Raw genomic sequence first — 14,922 nt, 5'->3', positions numbered from 1 at the left:
ATCATTTTAAGTGAAATAAGTCAGATGGAAAAGGACAAGAACTATATGATTTCATTCACATGTGGGATATGAAACAGAAGCAACAATTGAACACCGCCCCCTTCCCAAACACATGGATACAGACAGTAGAATGGTGGTTTCCAGAGGGAAGAGAAATGGGGGAAGATAAAGAGTGTAAAAGAGGGTCAAACATGGTGACAGAAGTAGACTAGACCTCAGGTGTTTGAGTACACAACAGAGAGTACAGATGTTATAAGGTTGTATATCTGAAATTTATAAAATGTTATTAACCAATATTACCTCAATAAATTTAATTTTAAAAAAAGAACCAATGGCCTGACCTGTGGTGACGCAGTGGATAAAGCATCAACCTGGAACACTGAGGTTGCTGTTTTAAAACCCTGGGCTTGTCCAGTCAAGGCACATATGGGAGTTGATGCTTCCTGCCCCATCCCCCTTTCTCTCTCTCTCTCTCTCTCCCTCTCTCCTTCTCCCCCTCTCTAAAATGAATAAATAAAATCTTAAAAAAAAAAGAACCAATGTTTGAGAGGTTGTACATTTCAAGCTTCAAAGATAAGGAAAACATTGGTTAATGATATAAGTTAACTTGTCTCTTGAGTAAAAGTAGAGGATTATATTAGGATGCTTTCAGTGTCTTATGATAGAAACTCACTCAAATAAACGTAAATAAAATAAGAATTTATTGGTTTATGTAACTGGAAAAAAAAAAAGAGCTGGGAATGCTGGCTCTAGGACACTGAATCTAGGACTCAAATGGTATCTTATAGTTTTATGCCCCCTTGCTCTTTGTTTTCCTTTATATTGGCACTATTCTCAGGCATGCTGCTCTTTCTTTCTTTCTTTTTTTTTTTTTTTGTATTTTTCTGAAGTTGGAAACGGGGAGGCAGACAGACTCCCGCATGTGCCCGACCAGGATCCACCCAGCATGCCCACCAGGGGGCAATGCGCTGCCCATCTTGGGGCATCGCTCTGCCGCGACCAGAGCCATTCTAGCGCCTGAAGCAGAGGCCACAGAGCCATCCTCAGCGCCTGGACCAACTTTACTCCAGTGGAGCCTTGGCTGCGGGAGGGGAAGAGAGAGACAGAGAGGAAAGAGAGGGGGAGGGGTGGAGAAGCAGATGGGCGCTTCTCCTGTGTGCCCTGGCCGGGAATTGAACCCGGGACTTCTGCACGCCAGGCCAACGCTCTACCACTGAGCTAACCGGCCAGGGCTCTTTCTTTTTTTTAGTTGTTCATTGATTGCTTCTCATTTGTGCCTTGATTGGGCCCAGTCGAGCAAGTGACCCCTTGCTTAAGACAGTGACCATGGGATCATGTCTATGATCCCATACTCAGGCCGGTGACCCTGTGCTCAAGCCTGTGACCTTGGAGTTTTGAACCTGGGTCCTCAGCATCCCAGGTCAATGCTCTATCTACTGTGCCACCACCTGGTCAGGCTGCTGTTTTCATATGTTGGGAATAGATGGCTGTCTGCAGCTTAAGCCTTTTAGGTTCTTAGAGTTTGTGTTTTTAGAGGAAGAGGAGGTATGTTGTATTCTTCTAATAACTGTCAGCTGTTCCTGCGAGGACTCTGACCAGTCTGGTAGAAGCCATGTGCCCACCTGTAAGAAGATGGAGCCCTCACCAGTTCAACAGCCTGAACTGAAAAGAATTAGGGTGAAACAGGAGAAGTTTCTCAAAAGAAGACGTGCACAGGCAGAAACAAAGTCCACTGCAGTGACTGGAAAGTTTCAGGACAGTTGGACAAAGAAATTCGTATTAAAACTAAGGTGCACTGGCCTGGCCTGTGCCGGCGCAGTGGATAGAGTGTCGATATGGAATGCCAGAGTTGCCAGATGAAGCCCTGGGCCCGCCAGATCAAGGCCTATATGACAAGCAATCAGTGGACAACTAAAGTGAAACAGCTGACTTGGTACATCTCGCTCCCCCACCCCTCTCTCTTCTCTCTGTAAAATCAATAAATAAAATCTTAAAAACGAAAGAAAAAGAAAAGGTGTATTTAGTGATATCTAAGTTTTTTTTGTGAACTCTACATTTTTCTATATGGGTTTCCAATTTTTTATACTAAGGGTTTTCTTTTTCTTTTTTTTTTCAACAAATATTTTATCACCTGTTATGTGCCATCATCATTCTTTGTTCTGGTTATACAACAGCAAACAAAACCAAAAATCCCTCCTTTTAAGGGGTCTACATTTTAGTGAGGCAAGGCCAATAATAAGATAAATTACTAAAATCTGTATAGTATTTTAGATGAGGATAAGTACCATAGATTAAAAAAACAGGGAGATTAGGGAGTGCGTAGTGCAGTTTATAATCTGATGGGCAAAGAAAGTCTTAGGAAAAAGGGTGACAATTGAACAAAGACATTGAGGAGGTGAGGAGGAGTGAGCCATTTAGATATCTGGAGAAAGAGAATTCCAGGTAGTAGGAAGCAAGTGCAGAGGCTTGGAGTGTCGGAGGAACCGCAGGGAGGCTTGAATCAGTCTGTGAAGGAAGGCGTGCGGAAGAGGAGGAGGAAGAGTACTAGAGGATGATGTCTAGCAAGTCAGAGGAGGGTAGATTGTATTCGTTCTTGGAGGCTATGGTGAGGACTTTGGGAGAATGTAAGCAATCAAAAGATTTTGAGTATAGGGATAAACTGTTCTGTCTTATGTTTTGTTGTTTGTTTGATTTACCTTCCTTTTTAAAGGGTCACCCTAACAATTGTATTTAGACTGCACTGTAGAGGGGCAAAGGTGGAAGGAAACCAGTTATGAGGCTACTGTTATTGAATTAATCAGCCAATAAATAATGAATGGTGGCACAGACCAGGATGGGGTGGAGATGAGGAAAAGTGGTTGGATCTGAAGGTAGACTTGCTGATGAATTGGATATGAGGTATTAGAAAATAGAAAAGTCAAAGCTGACTCCAAAGTTTTGGGCCTGACACACTGACCAGTAAGGTAATGAGCTAGGTAAGACCAGGAGGAGCAAACATTAACATGTCAAGTATAAGATGCTTATTAGACATTCAAATAAAGTTGTCCAGTAAGCAGCTGGATGTACAAACCTGGAATTCATTACTGAACTAGAGATTGGGCTAGAAATTTGGAGGCTGTATATACTGTATTTTTTGCTCCATAAGACGCACCTGACCATAAGACACATCTGGGTTTTTTTTTGTTTTTGTTTTTTATGACAGTGACAGTCAGAGAGAGGGACAGATAGGAGATAGGGACAGACAGATAGGAAGGGAGAGAGATGAGAAGCACCAATTCTTCATTATGGCACCTTAGTTGTTCATTGATTGCTTTTTCATATATGCCTTCACTGGGGGGCTACAGCAGACAGAGTGACCCCTTGCTTGAGCCAGCGACCTTGGGCTCAAGCTGGTGAGCCTTGCTCACACCAGATGAGCCTGTGCTCAAGCTGGTGACCTCGGGGATTTGAACCTGGGTCTGCCGTGTCCCAGTCTGACTGTCTATCCACTGTGCCACCTCCTCGTCAGGCAAGACACATCTAGGGTTTTAAGGAGGAAAATAAGAAAAATATTCTGGTCCTGGCCGGTTGGCTCAGCGGTAGAGCATTGGCCCAGCGTGTGGAAGTCCCGGGGGTTCTATTCCCAGCCAGGGCACATAGGAAAAGTGCCCATCTGCTTCTCCACCCTTTCCCCTCTCCTTTCTCTCTTTCTTTTCCCCTCCCACAGCCAAGGCTCCATTGGAGCAAAGTTGGCCCGGTCACTGAGGACGGTTCCATGGCCTCCCCTGCAGGCACTAGAATGGCTCCAATTGCAGCGGAGCGATGCCCCAGAGGGGCTGAGCATCGCCCCCTGGTGGGCATGCCAGGTGGATCCTGGTTGGGCGCATGCGGGAGTCTGTCTGTCTGAATATCCTCCCGCGCGCGCACGCACACACACACACACACACACACACTCTCTCTCTCTCTCTCTCTCTCTCTCTCTCTCTCTGAACCAAATGGTGTGTTGAAATATTTAATAAGGCCCTGGCTGGTTGGCTCAGTGGTAGAGTGTTGGCCTGGAGTGTAGGAGTTCCAGGTTCAATTCCCAGCCAGGGCATACAGGAGAAGCGCCCATCTGCTTCTTCACCCCTCCCCCTCTCCTTCCTCTCTGTCTCTCTCTTCCCCTCCCACAGCCAAGGCTCCATTGGAGCAAAGTTGGCCTGGGCAATGAGGATGGCTCTGTGGCCTCCGCCTCAGGCATTAGAATGGCTCTGGTTGCAGCAGAGCATCGCCCCCTGGTGGGCATGCCCAGTGGATCCCAGTTGGGCGCATGCGGGAGTCTGTCTGACTGCTTTCCCGTTTCCAGCTTCGGAAAAATACTAAAATAAATAAATAAATAAATAAAAATAAAATACCGCATTTTTCGCTTCATAAGCTGCACGAGCATTTTCCCCTCCACTTTGGGCGGGGGGAGGGGAGGAGTGCGTCTTATGGAGCGAAAAATGCAGTAGTTAGTATTTAAAGCCATGAAACTGGATGAGACCTCCAGGAAATAAGAGTAAACAACAAAGAGAAAATGTTATCCAAGGAGTGAGCTTGTCAATGTTAAGAATAGGGGAGGAAGAACTAACAAAAAAGACCAAGAATGAGCAGCCAGTAAAGTAGAGGATAAAAGGAAAAGTCTTGAAAGCCAAAAGGAAAAATGTTTTAAGGAGTGATGATCAGTTGTCAGATGATACTGGTTAAGATGACAGCTGAGATTCGATGTGTATATTCAAAGACAACCGTCTTGAGAACAGTTTCAGTAAATTAAATTTGGTTGAGATATTTCTAGCACCATGCTCTTTTTCTTAGGCATTTAAATTCTATGGTTCGGGTAATTTAGAAGACTGTCCACTAATCATTCAATTATTTAATATTTATTGCTGTTTCATTATCTTTTGTTCTCTAATTGTTGTATATGTTATGTATTATATTACGTAAAAAATTGTGTTTTGGCTTGATCTGTGGTGGTGCATTGGATAAAGTGTTGACCCGGAACACTGAGTTTGCTGGTTCGAAACCCTGGGCTTGCCTGGTGAAGGCACATATGGGAGTTGATGCTTCATGCTTCTCCTCCTTCTTCTCTCTCTCTCTCTCTCTCTCTCTCTTACTCTCTTTGCTCTCTAAAATGAATAAATAAAAAATATATATTAAAAAAATTGTGTCTTGAACTCAGACAAATATGTAAGTATACTAACTAGTAAAGGGATTTATATATATTTTGGGGGTAGGTTATATGTATTTCCTTTGAAATGTCTATTATATGAAGCAAAAATACTTACATAAACAAATTTTTTTATATATATTTTGTCAGCTTTTTCTTCTATATTTGGAGGTTTTAAAACTTAATTTCTATAGAAAAACTTAAAAATCAACCTAAGTTTATGATTCTGAGATCTTTTTGAGTAGTTAATGCCTAATTGTGATACTTGATACCAGTAAACATAGGAGTTGATAATGTTAAAAAAGTTTTATGTCTCTAATGAAAATAATAAATATTTCTTTTATTAGAAATTCATTGAATTTGAAGACTCTCAAGAACAGGAAAAAAAGGATTTACAGACCCGAGTGGAATCTTTAGAATCTCAAACAAGGCAACTAGAACTCAAAGCAAAAAACTATGCTGACCAGAGTAAGTAAAAATACCTCCCTTCATAAGTACACATTACCGAGTGGGCTCTAATAGGGCAGTGACTCATCCTGACATTTGACTAGGGTTCCAAATACATGCTTGGAATTGTCAGCCCAGACTCAAGAGTGAGACCTGGTAGCTAGGTTGAGTTCTTTTTTGTTTGCATTTCACGTGGCACTCATGTCTGCAGAAATGGCTAAATCAGAAATGCCTGTAAGACTCTCTTCTTCAATTTAGCTCTCAGCCTTTGTAGCTAACGTCATGCCATCTCCACTATGCAGGATTCTGGGGTGTGTGCATGCAGATCATTTCTTCTACTTTGATCAACTACACAAAGTCTCATTGGATTTTGTATTGTTTTGAGACTTAAAAATGTAAGAGAAATTCTACCTTTGATGTATGTTTAAAAAAATGACTGACTTCTCTTTTTTGGTCCCTTTGTAGTAGAAAACTGAGGGCATTTAGGGGAGCAGATTGTCATTTTTCAGAATCATTTAATTTTTGTTTTTTTGTTTGTTTTTTACAGAGACAGAGAGAGAGTCAGAGAGAGGGATAGATAGGGACAGACAGACAGGAATGGAGAGAGATGAGAAGCATCAATCATCAGTTTTTCATTGCGAGACTTTAGTTGTTCATTGATTGCTTTCTCATATGTGCCTTGACCGTGGGCCTTCAGCAGACCGAGTAACCCCTTGCTCGAGCCAGCGATCTTGGGTCCAAGCTAGTGAGTTTTGCTCAAGCCAGATGAGCCCGCGCTCAAGCTGGTGACCTCGGGGTCTCGAATCTGGGTCCTCTGCATCCCAGTCCGACGCTCTATCCACTGTGCCATCGCCTGGTCAGGCCATTTCATTTTTAATATGATTTCATATATTATTCTTGATTTAAAAATAATCACTGTTTCAAACCTCAAGGATGATTTTCCTTTTTTGGCTAATGAAATTTGCCCTAATTAAATAAAAATTAGGAAAAGAAATGAGGAGTGACTTCGTGGCCTGTTTTCAGGTCCGATTCAGGGCAGACAGAGTGCTCTCCAGCTTTCCATCAGCATTGTAAACTTTCAGAATCTCAGGGAGCAAGAGGTGGCCCTCGGTTACCCTTCCCACGTCACCCGTTAACGGTACGTGGTGACACCTCGTGTTAAAGGACTGGCATTCAGGATGAATAACCTTCACTGCCTGGCTTTGAGTGAGTGTGATAACTGATTGCTCCCTCTAGAACTCTGGGAGAGCCTGTCACTGGGAATCTGGAGTTCAGGCATTCTAGAATTCAAGGAGAACTCACATGGCTGTTAATCAGATGTCATAGAAGGAAGCCTATGGATGTTTGGTAACAGAAGCCAAGTAGAATAAGCCATGTGTCATGTCTTTGTATGGTTAGACTGATAGATACCTAGACTCATGTCCCTTCCTTAGTTGATGCTGAATACGTTGAATGACTTCTGTGATTTTACTGTAGAAATTTGAGGTGTTAGAAAGCTATATGGTGGACTACACAGTACATACACTAACAAATACATTCCTGCACTCATTACTGTGAGTACTGCTCATCTCATTACAATAAAAGTTTTTTATATATTTTAAGAGTTGAGCTTTTTTTTTTTTTTTTGTATTTTTCTAAAGTTGGAAAGAGGGAGACAGTCAGACAGACTCCTGCATGTGCCTGAATGGGATCCACCCGGCACGCCCACCAGGGGCGATGCTCTGCCCATCTGGGGCGTCGCTCTATTGCAACCAGAGCCATTCTAGCACCTGAGGCAGAGGCCACAGAGCCATCCTCAGCACCCGGGCCAACTTTGCTCCAGTGGAGCCTTGGCTGTGGGCAGGGAAGAGAGAGACAGAGAGGGAGGAGAGGGGGAAGGGTGGAGAAGCAGATGGGCACTTCTCCTGGTTGCCCTGACCGGGAATCAAACCCGGGACTCCTGCATGCCAGGCCGACGCTCTACCACTGAGCCAACCGGCCAGGGCCAAGAGTTGAGCATTTTCTATTCAAAGAAGAAAAATTAACTCTTAGAGATATTTTAATCCTAACTTGATTGTGTTTTTATAACAGTTATTATGTAGTATTTTAGAACCAACACTAACAGCACAGTTGACAGAACTGACCTCTCATTATTTTAAAATTTTCCTCTTGATTTTTGAAGAGTACCAGGTTTTGGAGAAGGAGAAGAAACTTTTTTTTTCCTTTTTTTTTGTGTGACAGAGACAGAGTCAGAGAGAGGGACAGATAGGGACAGACAGGAAGGGAGAGAGATGAGAAGCATCAATTTTTTGTTGGGCATCTTAGTTGTTCATTGATTGCTTTTTCATATGTGCCTTGACCGGGGGGCTACAGCAGACCAAGAGACCCCTTACTCAAGCCAGCGACCTTGGGCTCAAGCTGGTGAGCCTTGCACACGTCAGATGAGCCCACGCTCAAGCTGGCGACCTCAGGGTTTCAAACCTGGGTTCTCCGTGTCCCAGTCCGACGCTCTATCCACTGTGCCATCGCCTGATCAGGCGGAACTTTTCTTTTCTTACTGATTGAATGTGAAAGAGAGTGAGAAGCATTCATTTTGTTGTTCTACTTAGTTCTGTATTCATCGGTCGTTTCCTCTATGGGCTCTGACTGGGGACTAGCTGGCCATGATGGAACTTGTCTTTTTAATTAGGAAGACACTCTGGCTTGGCCAGGTGCTCAGTGGTTGGAGTGTTGTCCTGATACGCTGAGGTTGCAGGTTTGATCCCTAGTCATGATACATGAAAGAATCAACCAGCCTGACCAGGCAGTGGTGCAGTGGCTAGAGCATTGGCTTGGGACGCAGAAGACCCAGGTTTGAAACCCTGAGGTTGCCTGCTTGAGCGTGGGCTCACCAGCTTGAGTGCAGGGTTGCCGGCTTAAGCACTGGATCATAGACATGACCCATGGTCGCTGCCTTGAACTCAAGGTCGCTGGTTTGGCTGGAACACCCCTGTCAAGGCACATAGGAGAAAGTAATCAGTAAACAAGTCAGGTTCTGCAACTATGTGTAGATGCTTCTCACCTCTCTCCCTTCCTGTTTTTCTCTCTTTCTCTTTCTCAAAACAAAACAAAACAAAAAACCAATGGAAGGAAATATCAACCAATGAATATAAAAGTAAGGGGAGCAAAAAATTGATGTTTCTTTCCTCCCTTCCTCTCTCTAAATTCAGTAAAAAAAATAAAGGAATAAAGACACTCCTTGTCTAGAATTCTTTTATGCATTAATTAATCTGATTCTATGGTAAGGTAGTTATTAAAGGAAGAATTACCTTGTACTTGAAATGGCATTTTTGACATTCAAGTACATTAACATCTCTCTTACGTTCAAAGGAGATACTGCTTTTTCTCTCTCTCACAAAAGTAACCAAATGGAATGAATTATTAAATTTTTCATATACATTTAATCTTTTTTATTACTAAAAATTTAAAAGCCTACTTTCTGTTCCTTTCTAGTAAAGATAAAATATATATAATAGTCTCTTAATTAAGGTATATTACCCAGTGCAGTGAATCATACCTGCCTTTCTGGGAATTGTCATGTTCTGTGGAAGCCATTCAGTCATTTCTCTCAAAAGGACTGATTACTGTTTTCCATTTTAATTCAAAGTAATTATTAAAAATGAGGTATCTTTTTTTTATTTTAATTTTTTTTGGTGGCAGAGACAGAGAGAGTCAGAGAGGGGGACAGATAGGGACAGACAGACAGAAAGGGAGAGAGATGAGAAACATCAATTCTTTGTTGCAGCCTGACCAGGCGGTGGTGCAGTGGATAGAACATCAGACTGGGATGTGGAGGACGCAGGTTCGAGACCCCGAGGTCACCAGCTTGAGCGCGAACTCATCTGGTTTGAGCAAGGCTCACCAGCTTGAGCCCAAGGTCGCTGGCTCAAGCAAGGGATCACTCGGTCTGCTGTAGCCCCCCAGTCAAGGCACATATGAGAAATCAATCAATGAACAACTAAGGAACCACAACGAAGAATTGATGTTTCTCATCTCTCTCCCTTCCTGTCTATCTGTCCATCCCTCTCTTTGACTCTCTCTGTCTCTCCCACAAGAAAAAAAAAACTTTGTTGTGGCTCATTAGTTGTTCATTGATTGCTTTCTCATATGTGCCTTGATCGGGAGGCTACAGCAGACTGAGTGACCCCTTGCTCGAGCCAGTGACCTTGGGCTCAAGCTGGTGAGCCTTGCTTAATCCAAATGAGCTGTGCTCAAGCTGGCAACCTCGGGGTCTCGAACCTGGGTCCTCCATGTCGCAATCCGATGCTCTATCCCCTGAGCCACTGCCTGGTCAGGCAAAATATGAGGTATTTTTTGAAAATAATGAGTAATTCTCTAGAGAAGCGATAAGAAAATTCTTTAAGTATTGGATATGGTCTAAACTAAATTTGTTCTGAAAACATTATTTTTGTTATTAATCTCTCCCCCTAGGAGTTTCAGATCTCATTTTGAAATAAATCTTGGTGTCTAAATAATAGTTAAAGAATTTAAAACTGTGGTTAATCAAAAAGGACACTTCAGATGACCAAAACTGGTAACAGTGAGTCTCTCGACCCACGAGCTGAGCAGTAAGGAGCCTTCTTTTATGAATGCTTTTGGACCGTACTCCTGTCTCCTTTGATCCCTTGAAGTTTCACTCTTTTTTTTCCATTTGACTGTTTTCCTCCTGTTCTGTTTTTCTCTAAGCCTTCACTGGGTATAATATGAAATCTTACTATATCTTAATTTTTTCTTCTTAGTCTTTACCACATTTAAACATCTAAAAAATATTTTGGAGGGAAAACAGTGTGAGTATTTTTACATTATACTCTCTTAGCTTTCCTCCCCCAAATCTCAAATTATGTTATCAAAGCCCCTTACTTTATATACGTTTATATAATTGTATATAATATAGAATTCTTTATAATTATATATAATTATATAGATTCATTGATTTTAGAGAGGAAAGAGGGAGACAGAGAGAGTGAGAAAGAGACATTCATTTTGTTGTTCCCCTTATTTATGTATTCATGGTTGAATCTTGTATGTTACTTGACCAGGGATCGACCTGCAACCTTGGTGTGTCAGATGACACTCTAATCCAGGCATGGCCAACATACGGCCTGCGGGCCGGATCTGGCCCACATAATGAGTTTATGTGGCCCACAATTAAATTTTTAATGTTCTCCGCTACTTTAAAATATCAGCTATTCAGAAGCGGAAGCATCTTTGATTATTGGAAATCGAGATATTTAAGAAGATAGTGATACGCGGAAAAGAATTCCGCGTGTAACTAATCTAGGGTTAACTTCCAATAATTGGTCAAATGGATTAGCGATACTTCTTTATTTAAAAAAAAAAATTCCATTATAAATATTTACAACTTTTGTACTCCTCTGTACTCGATACGAACTGTTTGACGTTTAGCAGCGATGTGAAACCCACATTCTTTTAGGCGGAGTTTGCCAGTGCGCACCCAAGGTCAAACAATTCGTTATTTTTGTGGTCAAGTGTGCTGAATCAAGTGGCATTGTAGCATAGACAACAGCTGCAGTTGATAACTGAAAACGTGTCCAGGCTGTTTGTGAAATGAAATAATTGTTTTATTTGTGATATAACCCCTTCAAGCTCATTCTATTAATTAAATATTGTTTCGATTGATTGCGATACAGTTTGGATATTTATATGGTATGTAATTATATATTTATTTATTTATTTTTTTTTTTACAGAGACAGTGAGTGAGTCAAAGAGAGGGATAGACAGGGACAGACAGACAGGAACGGAGAGAGATGAGAAGCATCAATCATTAGTTTTTCATTGCGCGTTGCAACACCTTAGTTGTTCATTGATTGCTTTCTCATATGTGCCTTGACCGCGGGCCTTCAGCAGACCGAATAACCCCTTGCTTGAGCCAGCGACCTTGGGTCCAAGCTGGTGAGCTTTGCTCAAACCAGATGAGTCTGCACTCAAGCTGGCAACCTCAGGGTCTCGAACCTGGGTCCTTTCGCATCCCAGTCCGACGCTCTATCCACTGCGCCACCTCCTGGTCAGGCTGTAATTATATTTTTATTAAAATAATATTGTATATTAAAATTTTTTTCACTCACATTTATTCATAAACAAATTACATAATAAAATTTGTTTACTTAAAACAAATCGTTTTTGTATTTAACTTTTTTTTTTCCCAGAGACAGAGAGAGAGAGTCAGAGAGAGGGATAGACAGGGACAGACGGGAACAGAGAGAGATGAGAAGTATCAATTATCAGTTTTTCGTTGCAACACCTTGGTTGTTCATTGATTGCTTTCTCATATGTGCCTTGACCACGGGCCTTCAGCAGACTGAGTAACCCTTTGCTCGAGCCAACGACCTTGGGTCCGAGCTGGTGAGCTTTTGCTCAAACCAGATGAGCCCACGGTCAAGCTAGCGACCTCGGAGTCTCGAACCTGGGTCTTCCGCATCCCAGTCCAACGCTCTATCCACTGCACCACCGCCTGGTCAGGGTTAACATTTTTAAATTTAATATTTTGTCCGACCTGTGAAAAAAGTTTTCTTTCTAATCTGGCCGGGGGGCAAAAAGTGTTGGCCACGCCTATGTCTAACCAATTGAGCATCTGGCCAGGGTCAAAGCCTCTTTTCATTCACTTATTCATGATAGAGAAAGAGAGAGAGAGAGAGAAGGACAGACAGGGACACACAGGACGGGAGAGAGATGAGAAGCATCAGTTCTTCGTTGCAGCACTTTAGTTGTTCATTGATTGCTTTCTCATATGTACCTTAACCCAGGGGCTACAGCTGGGCCAGTGACTCCTTGCTCAAGCCAGGAACCTTGGGCTCAAGCCAGCCACCATGGGGTTATGTCTGTGGTCCCACGCTCAAGCCAGTGACCCTGTGCTCAAGCTGGTGAGCCCATGCTCAAGCCAAATGAGCCCGTGCTCAAGCCGGTTGTCTTGGGTTTTGAACCTGGGTCCTCTGTGTCCCGGGATGATGCTTTAACCACTGCGCCACTGCCTGGTCAGGTGGGAATATATTTTTTTAAATGATGAAAACATTTAAATTGGTTGTGTGGTAGAGTATATTAATTAATTCATTTTTATATATTAGGAAACAATATCTGAACTATTTAAGATTCTGTTAATTTTGTTTTTTGAAGCATATGTAGTGCTTTCTGTTAAAATTACTATAACCCAAATAATTTTTTTAAACTTTTAAGTGTTTTTTCTATTTTTAACTTTTTAAGTGTTAAGTGTATTTTTTTTAGTGTTCCTGACACATAGTTTTAAATAAGCATTTATTTAAGGCCACAGAAATGACTGATAATGATACCTATAGTACAGGAGGGATGGGTTTTCTGTTTAGTGCCAGTTTTTGAGTACCATATGGTAACAGTATCTTATCTAATGTCCATGTTTATGTGACATGTTAGAATCTCTAATTTTAAAAGACTGTCAGATCTGACTTATGTGTTTTAGCGCACATGTCTCTTTTAAAAAGTAGCCACAGTAAAAATCCAAGTTCTGCTTTGAAGACTACTTCCTATGTAAAAGGGGAAATTTTGGTTGTAGTTACTTGCTATTTGAGAAGCAAGAAAATGTTAAGAAATGGGAACTGAATTAAAAGACACTTTATAGCCCTTGATGGTATGGAACCCATCAGGTTGTCATATGATTTCAGTGTTGAGAAGTTGAATCCATAAAAATTCTGTAGTCACGTTTGATTTTGGAGATTTCTGGTTGCTTTGTTTTCAAAATTTGCACTGTATAAGAAAATATTTTTAGTTTTTCAAAAAGGCTGTGTATTATTTCTTATCTGCGAGTAACACAAACACTGTTAGTAATTATCATCTTGTGAGCCTTGATGAAGAATCTGAAATATATATGGAGTGGAATAAGGAAGATGTAGATTGAGAAAGACCTGTTGATGCTTTGCAACTGTGTAAGGAATCGACAGTCAGCCTTGCCGTTCAGAGTGTAGCAGTAATGGGTTCTTCATCAGAAAGTGCTTTATATCAGTAGTGCTGTTGCACTAAGAATAGTGAGTACTCTGTCTTATAAGCCAAAGATCTTAAATGAATCAAGTGAATATAGATAGTTTGATACAGTTAAAAATATTCAACTACTGTTGTATGCGCAACATTTAGCCTAGTAATGTATGGTTGTGGTGCAAAGGAATCTATGATATGATCATTGCAGTCAGAGGAATCATAGATTTTAGGGGGGTACTGGGGAGGTTGTGCAGATGACTTTCTTTGTCTTTTTTTTTTTTTTTTGTATCTTTCTGAAGTTGGAAACGGGGAGGTAGTCAGACAGATTCCCGCATGCGCACGACCGGGATCCACCCGGCACGCCCACCAGGGGGTGATGCTCTGCCCATCTGGGGCATTGCTCTGTTGCAACCAGAGCCATTCTAGCGCCTGAGGCAGAAGCCACAGAGCCATCCCCAGCACCCAGGCCAACCCTGCTCCAATGGAGCCCCGGTTGTGGGAAAGGAAGAGACAGACAGAGAGAAAGGAGAGGGAAAGGAGTGGAGAAGCAGATGGGTGCTTCTCCTGTGCGCCCTGGCTGGGAATCGAACCCAGGACTCCCGCATGTCAGGCCGATGCTCTACCACTGAGCCAACTGGCCAGGGCCTTTGTCTTTTTTTTATATGTAACCTGTTTTTATATCAGTGCAGTTGGAGTATATTTATAAATTTTGTATCTTTTTCTTAACATTATCTTATTTTCTCTCTTGTGTACTCTTTATTATTATAATCTTTTTAATTTACTTTTTTTTTTTAGCAAGAGAGACAGCCAAGAAGGAAGAGTGATGAGAAGCATCAACACATAGTTGCTCATTGATTGCTTTTTCTTTTTTTTTTTCTTTCTTTTTTTTTTACAGAGAGAGTCAGAGAGAGGGATAGACAGGGACAGACAGACAGGAATGGAGAGATGAGAAGCATCAATCATTAGTTTTTCGTTGTGCATTGCGACACCTTAGTTGTTCATTGATTGCTTTCTCATATGTGCCTTGACTGCGGGCCTTCAGCAAACCGAGTAACCCCTTGCTCGAGCCAACGACCTTGGGTCCAAGCTCGTGAGCTTTTGCTCAAACCAGATGAGCCCGCGCTCAAGCTAGCAACCTCAGGGTCTCGAACCTGGGTCCTCGGCATCCCAGTCCAATGCTCACTGTGCCACCGCCTGGTCAGGCTGATTACTTTTTCATATGTGCCTTGATCAGGGGGTGCCAGCTGAGTCAGTGATGCCTTGCTCAAGCCAGCAACCATGGGATCATGTTGATGATCTCACCACTCAAGCCGATCATTCTGTGCTTAAG

General features: G+C 42.1%; 1 protein-coding gene and 1 non-coding gene across 4 annotated transcripts in view; one reads left to right on the top strand and one right to left on the bottom strand.

The window, feature by feature from the left end:
- Positions 1 to 14,922, top strand: part of SPAG9 (sperm associated antigen 9) — a 140,689-nt gene that overhangs the window by 23,627 nt on the left and 102,140 nt on the right. For all 3 annotated transcript variants that reach the window (XM_066364597.1, XM_066364596.1, XM_066364595.1), the window contains exon 2: positions 5,512 to 5,632. In XM_066364597.1, the coding sequence (XP_066220694.1) occupies positions 5,512 to 5,632 (121 nt within the window). The remainder of the gene's footprint in view (positions 1 to 5,511; positions 5,633 to 14,922) is intronic.
- TRNAV-GAC (transfer RNA valine (anticodon GAC)) lies at positions 14,162 to 14,237 on the bottom strand. Its single transcript has one exon. It is a non-coding gene; the product is annotated as a tRNA-Val (tRNA).

The sequence above is a fragment of the Saccopteryx leptura genome, chromosome 2 (genome assembly GCF_036850995.1).
Source record: "Saccopteryx leptura isolate mSacLep1 chromosome 2, mSacLep1_pri_phased_curated, whole genome shotgun sequence".
Classification (NCBI taxonomy): Eukaryota; Metazoa; Chordata; class Mammalia; order Chiroptera; family Emballonuridae; genus Saccopteryx; species Saccopteryx leptura.
This window is presented reverse-complemented; position numbering and strand designations above follow the sequence as displayed.